This window comes from Buteo buteo, chromosome 1 (assembly GCF_964188355.1).
Source record: "Buteo buteo chromosome 1, bButBut1.hap1.1, whole genome shotgun sequence".
In the NCBI taxonomy this organism is placed as follows: Eukaryota; Metazoa; Chordata; class Aves; order Accipitriformes; family Accipitridae; genus Buteo; species Buteo buteo.
In genome coordinates, this window is record NC_134171.1 from 6,637,667 (window position 1) to 6,650,530 (window position 12,864).

Here is a 12,864-nt window from a genome sequence, read left to right on the forward strand (position 1 = left end):
GCCTGAATGTGTTCTATTTTTCTTGGGAGGTGGGCAGGAATGTGTTTGACAAAAAGTAGGCACCACACCTATGTAAAACCCATCAGTTTACACATGGGTACAATGAAGCAGTAACATTAGCTTGTGACATCGAAGGGCAACTACCTCAAAGATAAAAAAGAAAAATATGGCATAAGCAAGTAAATTATGTACCCAGGGCAATTAAGTCTAAAACTCTTCTGTGCCAATATTACAGAAGACTAGTTACTGCAGTTCTTAAAATGACCTCTGAGTTTGTTTTGCTAAGAATTGGAGTTATTTTTGGAGTGAAAAAAAAGTCTGCATAAGCACAAAGTGCTTCCTTACCCCTGAGGAGTTTCTGCACCAAGATTGGGTGGTGAGTTAGCCGGCAGGGGCAGGCCTTGATGCCTTTGGTCTTTATTAGCAGGAGTACATCCTAGCAATGCTTCACCCAACACAGTTGGTACTGACTGCACATGTCCCTGACTGGGAGAAACCTGTAAGGGAGATTTTAACAGTTAGGAAAATTGAGGATAACAGAAATACTGCTTTGCAGGGTTCAGCTTAAAAAGAAAAATACATTAATGCTCTTCCCACCATGTTTAATAAAGCTCATTGAAGTCGATAAGATGGAAAGACATTAGAGTGTCCTTTTAAACCTTATAGGTTCCACAAAACACTGTTCACGTTAATTCCTTCTCCCCCAATTAACAACAAACTTTTGGGGGGAAACGCATATTAACAAGGTGGAAAGGAAGATAGAAAGCTCTGGTCTTCATAACTGCCAGTGCAATGATCTTTCTAAAGTAACTGCAGTAATCGGAACTCAGAAATAGCTTTCAGAGCTCATCTGAAAATCCTGGAGAAAATTAAAACAGCAAAGTTAGTCTGACAACATTACCAAAAATCTAGATGCGGACTTCTTTGTAGTGAGAAAATCTTTGTACTGAGATTCTAGAAAGTGTTAAGTAAAGAAATCCTGTGCTGATTAAATCACCAGCCTCACAAACCTACAATTCTTTTAGGAATACAACAGGTCTACCAAATTAGCAAGCATCTTTAAAAACAGTAGTTTCCTGCGGGGGTCCTTCCTCAGCTCTAACATCCATATTCTGCTCCCACATGCTCAACTTCCAGCAGTAAGTTACACTACAGACTCATTACCATCAACTCCAAAATATTTCCTTTCTGCTTTGGTATAACACAGCTGTCAGGCATCGAGAGGAGCTCTCAAAAAAATGATGGAATTAATTAACTCCATATTAGAAATCAGAGTACTATCACACACAAAGTAAAACAAAAAAACATGGCTTCAGCTTATTACTCCCATATATTCACATCCACCAAAATCAGAGAAACAAACAGAGCATCTGTTTTCCTTATTAGAAAGTACGCTCACTTGTAACCATTTTGAGAAAATAGTTGCAAAACATTTCCCAAAGAGTACAAAAGTGATAAAGGATCCAGCCCTTCGAAGGAAGGCAGAGTAGAAAATTAAAAGTAAATAACTTCACTACTTTAAAGAACAATGGTGAAACAAGCTACAAATTCAGATCATGGTAACTCTTCTGCAGGACATCTGGAATATGAAATAAAGACCACCTTTTGCGTGTATCAAGCAGGCTGCTGAATATGCAGAAAGCTAAAGAATGGCAAACTGAGCACCCAAAAGATGCTCAAGGTACTCAAGCACAAGCTACAGAAACAACATAAGCAGAGTATGACTGCAATGCACTACCTACTTCATGCAAATTTGCTGCATGCTTTTCCTCTGCAGTAAATACTAGATCACTCTTTTCATTGAGGAATCTTATCCTGTACTTGCTACCTCATGCTGTATCTTTGTGAAGCCATTAAAGATTTCTAATAACAATATCCAGTCATTAGCCAGATCTACACGGTTGACTCGGCACAGGACTGACTGCACAGAAGCCAAGAACATGAAGCCCCCAAAAAACGAAACAAAACCCAACCCTCCCACCCCACCACCACTCTAGAGCTTCCAGAAGGCTACTCCCATCTAAAATGCATTTTTTTGGTCTGAAACACTGGGACAAAATTACAGGGCAATTTTGAAGTACTGTTCCTCAACAGTGTAATAGCCAAGCCATTATTTTTCATTTGCATTTCTATACTTAAGTTACCCAGATCATCTTTTGACCTTTGAGGCAGTTTTTTTAGATCTCAGTGATACTTGGCAGGTCACTCACAAACCAAATAAATGTAGACACGGAAGTACTAGAAAAGTAGTCACATTCCCTCTTTGTACTGAAACAACATACTTCCAGACTGCTGCTTGCGTAGCTTGAATCCTCAAAGCATGCAAGTGTAGCTGAAGGTTTTGGGTTTAAGTACAAAATAGTTAAAGAAAGAATGTGAAAAGCAAAGGTTATAAACTTGAGAACTGCTTTATGTTTTGTCCCAGTACAGAATACATGACCAGGCAGGCTAACTTCTAAGCAGAAGCAAAAAGCACAGTTAAAAAATACAAGCTTCAAGGCTCAGTAACTTTTTCTCCAATTATCACAAGGCAAGATGTTTTACCCATGCCTAGACAAGTTTCAAAGAACTCAACACACCCTCCCAGGGATTATATTTATTATTCCACTTTCCTATCTAATCCTTATTTAAGGCTGTTCTGAGAAATGTCATAACCATTATATAACAGTCACATATAACGTAGTAAGACATTACCTCAGGAGAAGATTTTGTGTGTTTAGCATCAACACTTCCACTATTCTCAGATGACTTCCTTTTCACACCCCCAATTCTTTTAGATTTATCTGGAAGAGAAGGTGATCAAGATTAGTTTATTTTTCAAAAATAGGCTACTTAGTGTTTGAAGGACAAACAATAATAGCTCTTACCACATTTTCCATTGTTGTCATATATGATTTCAACATGAATTAACTCTGGATCAAGAGTTTTTAAAGCTGGAATCTTGCAAAGGAACAAAAATAAAGAAGCAGCCATTTAGAGAAGTGAAAGTTACTGTTTAATCTACTTAGCTGTTGTGGTATAGACTAACCTCAGACATTCAACTTCTAGGCTCTGTGAATACTAAGCTGAATTTAACGATACATTGTGACATTGTCTCTGCATGAAAACACACATATAAATTGGTACTTCAGAGCACTGTCTACACAGCCTAGAAAGCAATGAAACCAGGATCATACATTTGCATCTTCAAATAAAAATTCCAGATCTCCCTCATTTTGTGTAGAAGACCATTTGTTATTTGACAATTCTACCAGCAGCATACAGAAACACTTTAGGGTAATAGATTATTCTGCATTACACTGATCACCATTTTTTTTAAAGCTTATTACAGCAAGGACAGAATTAAAAACGGTGGGGATATAAATACAAGTTGTCACCCATTCCCCATCTCCATTTGTAAACCCACAGCAACTGGTTCTTACCTCCTGACAGTTGACTTCCAGAGTTCTTGTAGCTGGATTACCATTGACGACAACTGCTGTGAACCACTGAGTAGATGGATCGAGGCTATAAATTCTAATTTTTGAACCAATGATATTTTTTCCACCTTAAAAATTGAAAAAACCACAAGAAAAGGGAGCTTAAGAAAAAGGAAGCATGACGATCACCACAGTTACCAACACGAATTTGTGAACAGTACTGCATGCAAGATGCAAGTAAGCAAAAAAACCTGAGAACCTTGAGACAACTTCCACACAGCTGTGGGGATTAAAAAAAAAAAAAAACCATGATAAAACTTTTCCAGCTACCTCCTTCCTGGAATAGTTCAATTAAGTTTTCTGGAGGTTAAGACATGCAACAGAGGCCAGACTGACCTCCAGATTTCAGACAGAGAGGCAGATCAGTGGACATGGAAATGAAGATTCAATGATTAGATGTGAATTTTTCCACTCTTTACAGTATTGCAAATGACAACTCGAAGTTGCAATATTTACCTTTCTATAAGACATTTCTTGCATATGCAAGCACATGACTACAGATATGCTTGTATGAACTCAGTAATTAAGAATTTAAAGCTGGCAAACCTAAAACTAACAATTTTAACTTGACTAAAAAAGTAGTCTCTATATAAAAGTTTGGAAGTTTTTTATAAACAAGCAGCAGACTGAAAAAAAATTAAAAATCAAGCTAATTGAAACAATAAACAACTCCAAATAACTTCAGTGACAATTGCTACAAATTTGATATCTCTTTCACAAGTGTCAGGCCATCCATACATGCCTAAATTATGTAGACACTCTTACAAAGGAGATATTTGAAACTTAAATCTCTATAATCCTTCACATTTTGCATTCACTGCTGTGAAAGAAAGTGGAATCAGTATTTTAAAAAAGCTTTTATCCCTAAAACAGATGACTAATTCACAGCATCACTGCAAAGATTTCCCTTTTGACTTGACTATATATTGCCAGTTTTCCGCTACAGAGTATGCTCGTACCTTGCACCAAGCGCGTTTCATCAAGATGTTTCTTAACCAAAGCCTGAATTTCTTCATTAACATTTTGATCATCCTTAAGAGGAAGCCTGGAACTGTCCACATCCTATTGAGGAAAAAAAATAATAAAGAAGTTAGTATTAAGGATAATGTTTTTGATTAACAAAACGCCATAATATTTAGAAACAAGATAGCAATTCATACAAGTCCAACAAGTTTCTCATTACTCTGTGTGCCTTTAGCTCCTAGGACACTGTATTTATTGAGACAGACATCATTTCCTTACCAATGGATCGACCATCTGTAAGCCAGCCTGAAGTGAGCTCTCCAGGTCCATTTTAATATTGTTCTGAAAACAATCTAGTTTTGTTTAACTACATTGCTAATGAGCACTAAGTTTAACTGAATGATCCATTTTTTAATTTAGGATTTTAAGTTTTCAGAAGCAGCAACTTGTAAGTGGTCCTGAGCAGATGTAAATGCAAATATTTTAAGCTTTATGTTTCTACTTACACTAGTAATGCCAGAATCCAGTCTACCTCAAGACACCATTATAAGATGTTCATGTGAATGAAAAGTCAGCTACATCTAAATCACTCATAATTATTCAGCATCACGTATTTAAATTTTAGGTTTTTTTCTCTATTGTTATCTAAAACAAGCTGCTTGACAACATTTAGAATTGATTCTGAAATTGAAAGTTTACAGCAAGTTTTTACCAATGGCTCAGAGTGCTAATAAAAAACGGGGGGTTTGTGTTTGTTTTTTTCTTTCTCCCAAGCACTGCTCTGGCATTTGTAAGCAGAAGGCTGAAGAGCTCATCATCAAGAATCTGTTATTCAAGATGCCAGAAAAGCAATCTTCTCCGCTGCAGCATTGAGATAAGGCTTCTACATGAAGAAATCTCTACTCTGTTGTTGAGCCAATACAGGCAAGACAACAATCTACAACTTTAAGTGATTCTTTTGTTAGCTTCTCAAGAGGAGTTGTCTACTTGCTGACTGTTAACAAGTCAAAGTAGAACACTAATGATGGCACTACTACCAGTCTCAACATGGGACATCTATTACCAGTTTTATTCAGACTCTTTATAGGTCTTGAGAGTAGTTTCCTGAAAAGATTAAATCCTTCATCATTAGCACATACTATTCTTCAAAATGTCTGACCAGTCAGTCACACAGGGCAATTGTTTCAACACATCTCTACCTAATTTTCACTAACAAACTTTCCTCCTGGTGCTCCATAAAGGGACTATATTTCAACCATCTCATTTACATCCTGCCCAATTCCTTATTTGTTTAGAAGTGATGTGTTTCTATTAGATAGCAAGATTTATTCCAGACATGCAACTCCCTTCATAGTAAAGACAGTTATGCTCACAAGAACAAAGGGAAACTATTCCAGATTATCCCCACCATCAGCATAATGCAATTGCTGTCACCTGAGCTGAATAACTGTCCTAGCACACTCCCTCATCAAGCTCTCTTAAGTGGCCGCATCCTGGATTGGCTTCAGAAGGTTTTTAATCAACAGTCACATTACATTCAGAACTGATATTTGAGTTACAGCAATAAACACCTACTCCAAGTTTTTACCCACCTAAAATTTGCATTTAGAATGTATTAACTTGACATAACTTAAATACCAAGATAAAAGATTTATCTTCCATCTTTACAATGCTATACAAGGTTACCTGAATGGGTGTCAAAAGGTCCTTAGAAAGAAAAACACATCTCTCTTCACCAAGATAGCGTACTGAAACCATTGATCCCAAAACAGCTTTGTCCACTAAGGATTTGTAAGTCTAGAAAAGTGATAGACGTTTTCTTAGAAAGACAGTAAGATCTCATCATTCCTCATTTGCATTTAAAAAATTTTAGTTTTGTATCTATTTCTCTGTTAAGATACCACATCTACATGCAACTCTTGAAACAAAGCAAGTTTCTAATAAAATTCTAATACATGCCTAATAAAGGAGGTACTAGACTATACTTGAAATTAATTTCATTTAGTAGACTAAGTTAGAATTCAGTTCAGGTGGCTGTCATTAACGATCATTAATCATTCATCTCAACATGAAGAATTTACTAAGAGTTCTAATTGTAGATATGTTAATGAAAAACCCTCCTTATGGTAGATTGGGGAATAACTAGCAAATCAATGAAGGCCTGCTGTATGGCTTACATTGAAGTTCTCAAAGCTCATGCAACATTGATAATATACTGAAGCCTTAGTTTAGGCATGTACAATGACTTGGATAGCCTCATAGTTGTTATACCACTGCAGTACAATGATGAAGTTCTGTTCAGGTATACCAAAGGCTTCAAGAACAGATAAGAAACAAAAATTTCCTTTAAAAGCTTCTGAATTCTTCCTAATAAGTTTAAGGTTAAATTTTGTCTAGTCCTGCAGTAACAGCTCTGAGTGGGTAGGCATCAGGAGTCTGGAACATCAGAAGTGACAAGAGTAACTCCTGCCTATGGGGAAAGGTACACTGGTGCCCTATTTAACAGAAAAAAACCAAAAATCATTCTGATAGAATATGGGTTTGGGTTTCTGAAGGACTGAACAAGCAAACAAAGACTTTATTCCCCTTTGCTGTTTTCACTTCAGTTAGGACAGCATTGGCAAAGGGACAGTATCACCAGAAGAGGAACAAGAGTCTTTCCAGGAGTGACCAGGCATTACAAAAGTTCTGCAAAGCTATTCCATTTGTCAGAAAGATACTCTCCCACATCCTTGAATCAATAAGTTGTAATCAAGATTTAAATAAATTAATCCACACACCTCTTGTGACCCCTTCTTTCCTGCCTTGTGCGGTGGCAAAGGGAGAAGTAGTCTTTTTTGCCAAGGCAAGCTCCAGTATTGCGCTTTACTTTATCCTACATCATTCCTCTGCTAAATAAGCTTTGGAACATGTACACTGGATGAACTGACACGTCAAATACATCATGAGGAAAACCTTATGCATAAATTGAAGACAAGTATCCAGTAAGAACTGTTCAGATACTTGGAAAGGGACAACAGCTAAGTTTAAATAAGCAGGTTTTCAGAACATTGTGTCAGCAAAACCTCCTAGTAGAACTGCTGATATTAATGCACAGGTCAGGAAATAAAATTAAGGATTCATCCTTCCACTTCTCCCATTGTATTTGGCCCTACTTCCAATAAATATCTGCTTAGGTTAGCCTTAAGAAAAAAGCTCAGCTAAAATGCAGCAGTATGAATTACACTATGTACTTTCTACCTAGCAAAGTTAAGAGTATTAAAACATGGACTACAACTTCAGCATAATTAACGTACAGCAAGTTTACATCTTCATTTACTTCACAGCTACTTTTACGAGTAGCAATGTACAAAGTAGTCCAGTAAAACTATACTAGCTGAATACATTAAGAAATGTTCCCTGTTCACCTCTATTGGCTAATTTGCCTAGCCAGCCATGCATGGCAGTTACAGAAAGCTTAGTTCCCTGGCTTGCACAGTGTAGCTCAGGTTTTTATATGCACAAAATCCAAATCTCACAAGTCATCTGTGCCAGGCAACCATCACATAAGAGTCATTCAAATTATTTTTGTCTCAGATCAAACATCACCGAAGAATTAACAGTACTTGAGGCAGAGTAAAACAAGAATTTAAGATAAAAATAAAGGCTATCCTTAGAAACCTATTATTTACCCTTTTTCTCTCTATTCTTAACTGCAATTTCATGAAAGAAGGAAGAAACATGAGACTAGAGGGAGAAGGAATTAACATTGTACAGAACAGTGGTTTGGGAGGGAAGCAAAAGTCCTAAAAACACATTCCTGTATCTCTAGGCACAACATACCAACTTAAAATGCTTACAAGCTCTGCCTAGCTCCAGCTGTACAAAGAGGTTTAGTCTCCCTTAAGAGTACACAAGTAAACCTGTACCTGAGAAATTCATACTTGTAACAACATTGTCCTTAGAAGATGGAACCGCAGAAACAAAGTGAGTCAGGCCAAGTATATACTTGCCATTGCAGGCCACTGGACAGGAGACATAGAATTGGCTTGAGATTTTCTTTCAGCCAGTACCAGCTTTTGCTCCACCAGGAATGCTTTCATTTTATGGTTGTAGACTTCTATCCATCTTCTTTTTTCCCATGACTCATCATCAAATTCTACACAAATCTACAGAAAGGAAACAAAGTGAAAGAGCAACTAACCATAAAATTCAGACACATACAACACGGAAAAGGATAAACAAACACCAATTTCCTCAAAAAAAAAACAAACCCAAACCCATTGAAAGTACTTAAATGCAAACATGATTATTGCCTCTCTATCACACAATCAAGCAACCACTAAAGCAACCCAGGCTGACCTAGTATTTTGTAAGTGATAGTCAACATTAACTGGTTTGTCATCATTACTGTCGCATAAAACATAATTATTCTTATTTAACTCTACAACCTTCCCATCTCAAAGTCCTCTTCTGCTCAAGGACAGTTAAATGTGTTAACTCTGCCACCAGTGCTTACAAACAGGGAAAAACACACACACACACACACACAAAAACCCCTAAAACACTAAAGGACTGTATACAGTGGTGTAGTGGCACATGCATTTCCCACAAACTGTAAAATAGAATACTTGAATAAACAAGCTGTTTTTCCAGAAATACTTTACGAGTCCCAAAGAATAACTTTAGTTAATTTATTGAAAGCACAAATGACAGTAAGCCAGTAAAGGTGATCAAATTATATAATGTGAAGAAGGTAATTTGCTGCCTGCTTTTAACTGGTATTTATCTTTACGAATCTCTGAAGCAGCTAGACAAACTTTTCAAGAGGAAAGCAGTTGTCACTTCACAGCAAAAACATGGTGTCTTAACCAACTTCTTTGGGATGGCATTACCCTTCTTTCATAGGCAACATGAGGAGATCAGCAAAGAATTGGGAAAGACCACAAATACAACTTTGCCTGAATATTGGAGTGTCTTGGTAGAGAACACTACTCTCACAAAAATCACTCCCTCTTCCCATAAAATATAACAATCCAGTCTAAATATATTTAACTAATTTGCCCTAACAGCAGAAAAACCTCAGCTGAGTGAATCTTAGAAACATTCCCTTGTGTTTAGCTTCCCTCTAAGGTGAAAGGCAAGTAAAAGCATGCACACAAAACAGCATTACCACAGACAGGAGTCGTAAAACTAATGGGTGCAGAAATGAATTTAGTCATTTTGAAGTTCACAGAAACAATGAAAGAGATAAGCAAATAACACAAGTACCAGAACCAGAATGGCTTGTTTTGTCTATAGTATCAACACTGCACAAACAGGAAAATACAGTTGAGAAAACACTTTCAAAAGTAGTTGACAGGTTTTATATTCTGTAGCTTGTTCCTGACACTATACAAAAAGCAAAATTTGAGAGATTAAATATTTCTACTCCTTTAGAGGCTTCCCCCCCACCCCGCCCCGAATCCATTACTATTTTGGTCTAACTATACATTACTTTCCCACAGAGCTATGAGAGAGGGAAGGAGATGGCATGTGTTTTGGTACAAAAGCTCTCCACGCCCCAATTGTCTACTTTGCAACTTCTTTAACACTTTTACTGGAGAATGAATTAAGTCAATCGCTTCTGGCAGAACCGTAACCAGTTACAAGACTCACAGTAAAGTCCCCAACAGCACCTGCTCCTCCTCCTTTTAAGTCCCAGAGAAGGACCTTAAGAAGAGCTTTCTGCAGCAGCAACATTCTCCTCCTCGCTCCAAGTACGGCATGGGCACAGCCCCGCCGGCCAAAGATGGAGAAAGCTCCACCCCTGCCGCAGATCCACAACAAGAAGCCCGGCCTCTAACAACTTTGGACTCTTCCTAACAAAGTTTACACTTTCAAAGAAGAGTTAGAAACACCTACTGTTTCATCTTGTTTGACAAGGAGCAGGTGCTTCTTCAGTTAATCTGAGGTTACAAAGTTCTTCTCATTAAAAAAAAAAAAAAAAAGGGCAAGGAAACAGTTTTAATTGAAAGATGGTACTGTTCTTGCTGTCATAGAACAGCCTGCCACCGAAGTCCCTCATAGAAACAAATAAGATGACCACGTAACAAGATGCCGTTACTATAACAGAGTTTTGTCCTGAGCAAGTACTTTGTATACGGTAGTAATTGCCCAGACATGGTTGAATAGTTTTACTGTCTACAGTTGCCAAATAGCCCCTTAAGACCTTCACAGTCAAACTGTGAAAGTCGCTTGACTTCCACCCAAAGTACAGAGTTAACAAATTACACTAAGCTTGCAATAATTGATTGTGTTCAAAAATGCCGTTGGTAATCATTAAGAAGTGACCACCATGCAAGAAGAGTCCAAGAAACCTCCAACACCGTACAAGAATTTGGTGCGTCTTTCAAGACAGTAGAAGTACTTCATTACCAGCTACTCCAAAGACCAAGAAAGAAAAGTCACCAATCCCAACAACATAAAAGAGTTTCAGTTTCACCTCTGGGAAAAAAGAAAAATGTTTCACAACTGACAAGATCTTAAATCACATTTAAGAAATACACAGAAATAAAACCTAGGCACAGCAGGTGCAATAAAAACCTGAAGTTTTCAAAATGCTGGTGGAAGAAAGCACATTTATAATTAGCTTGAGATAATTTCCGGCATTAGTACAAGCACACTGGGGGCTTTAGCCAGAGGTGCATATGTTTTCAAGCACGTTAAGCAGGGAGGTTGACCAAGACGACCTCTCTCCCCCAACAACAGCGTGTATATATATAATCTGTCTGTATACACACACCCACACGCATGCACGCACATGAAGTTTCCAGGTCCCAGGGTAAGCAGTCTCGTTTTAGAAGGTCTCTTTGAAAGTTTCCGGTTACCTTCAGGTCTTGTTTGGATATGTCCGTGTGTGAAACGGCTCGGATCCTGCCTGACTTCCAGGGCCATTCCGAGATGCGACTGGTGTCCCACGACCTGTCGTCTTCCTCTGACAGGCTGAGGAACCTCTTCCCCACCAGCAGGGACCAGCTCCCCTCGAGCCTCAGCACCATTTTAACTCATCGGGGGGGCCTCCAGGGAGGAAACCGACGGAAGGAGGAGAGAGAAAACAAACAAACAAAAACAAACAAACAAAACAAAACAAGGCGTCGGTCAGCTGCCAGGCCGCGCTCCGAGCCCCGCCGGCGGGCTCGCCCCCCGCCCGCCTTTCCTCACAGGGAGCCGCGGCGGGCGGGAGCTGCGTTGCTTCCTTCTTCCTCTCCCCGTCCTCCTCCCCCCCTTCCCTCCCTCCCCCGCTTCTTTTCAAGCGGCTCAAGCCGAGCCCTCAGACACCCACAGGATGCTTCTTTGCCCACAGTCCTGTTAATCATTGCCTCAGCGGGGGCGGGTGGAAGGAAATACCAGAAAGCTGCTGCAGTGCAGCTCCCAGGGATTTCCACCCCGGCCGGCCGCCACCCTGCCTCCTCAGCCTGCCCCCCCCCCCCCTTCGCCGCCTCTTTGTTCCCTCCCCCCCCCCACCCCACGAAGCCGAACCGAGGGCCGGCAGCTGAAGGGAAGGCAGAGAAGCAGGCGACCGGGCCAAGCTCCTTCCGGACGCCTCTCCGACACCCCCTCCCGCCCAGACAACCCTCGAGCCTTGCCCCTTACCCTCACCTGCTTTTCTCCCCCCCTCACAACCCGGCCCCTGACCGCCGGTCCCCACCCGGCACAGCCCGCGGTCACACGCCGCCCGGGCAGCCGGGCTCCGCGAACGCGGCGCTTCCCCCCTCCGCCCCCAGCAACGGCCGCTGCGGCGAGCGATACTACTCGGCCCCGCGCTCGCTCGCGCGCGCGCGCGCACACCCCCTCACCCGCGCGCGCGCCCGCTCACCGCCCCGCCTCCCCCCCCACCTACCCCCCCCACCCCCCACCCCGCGGCCGGCCCCCGCCGTTCACATCCTTCGCTCCCATTGGCTACCCCGTGGCAGCGGGGCGGGGCTGTCGGCAAGCCTCCCGCTGCGATTGGGCGGGAGGGGCGGCGCCCGCGCTTCCTGGCCGCGCCTCGAAACCGTTGCTCAGCAGATGGCCACTAAAAAAAAGAAGTATCCTTCCGCAAGGCTGAGAGGGAAGGAGTCCGCCAGCCCGCCCACCTCCACCAAGGGCCCAGAGACGGGGTCCAATGGAAGAAGAAACATGTTTTAGGCCGTAGCGCGCCTTGAGGCTTATGCTGCTGCCCCCGGCGAACTAAGCCTTAAGCCACAGGGGCCGCCTTTGGAGATGGCGGAAGGATCTGAGGGAGGCAAGAGGCGTGAGACGGCCGCTTATACGTGCGGTTCGCGGCGTACTCAGATATAGCACAGGGGGAGGGGGCACCTGTGGGGCGCTTCTGCGCAAGCGCAGAGCGGCAAGTTGCACCTGCGGGGGCGCTGCGGGCAGCCTTCTGCGCACGCGCAGATGGGGCAGGGCCTGACACCTG

General features: G+C 41.2%; 1 protein-coding gene across 3 annotated transcripts in view; it reads right to left on the reverse strand.

The window, feature by feature from the left end:
* KDM3A (lysine demethylase 3A) overlaps positions 1-12,278 on the reverse strand; it is a 31,915-nt gene extending 19,637 nt beyond the window's left edge. The window contains exons 1-9 of one of the 3 annotated variants that reach the window (XM_075050176.1): positions 12,260-12,278; positions 11,291-11,480; positions 8,435-8,590; positions 6,129-6,239; positions 4,439-4,541; positions 3,423-3,547; positions 2,868-2,940; positions 2,695-2,783; positions 346-497 (exon numbers count right to left, since the gene is read on the reverse strand). In XM_075050176.1, the coding sequence (XP_074906277.1) occupies positions 346-497; positions 2,695-2,783; positions 2,868-2,940; positions 3,423-3,547; positions 4,439-4,541; positions 6,129-6,239; positions 8,435-8,590; positions 11,291-11,461 (980 nt within the window). In that variant the 5' untranslated portion in view covers positions 11,462-11,480; positions 12,260-12,278. Of the gene's footprint in view, positions 1-345; positions 498-2,694; positions 2,784-2,867; positions 2,941-3,422; positions 3,548-4,438; positions 4,542-6,128; positions 6,240-8,434; positions 8,591-11,290; positions 11,679-12,062; positions 12,202-12,259 lie in introns of those variants that run through there. The other 2 variants (XM_075050100.1, XM_075050011.1) reach the window with 2 other exon arrangements.
* Between the last annotated feature and the right edge of the window lie 586 nt (positions 12,279-12,864).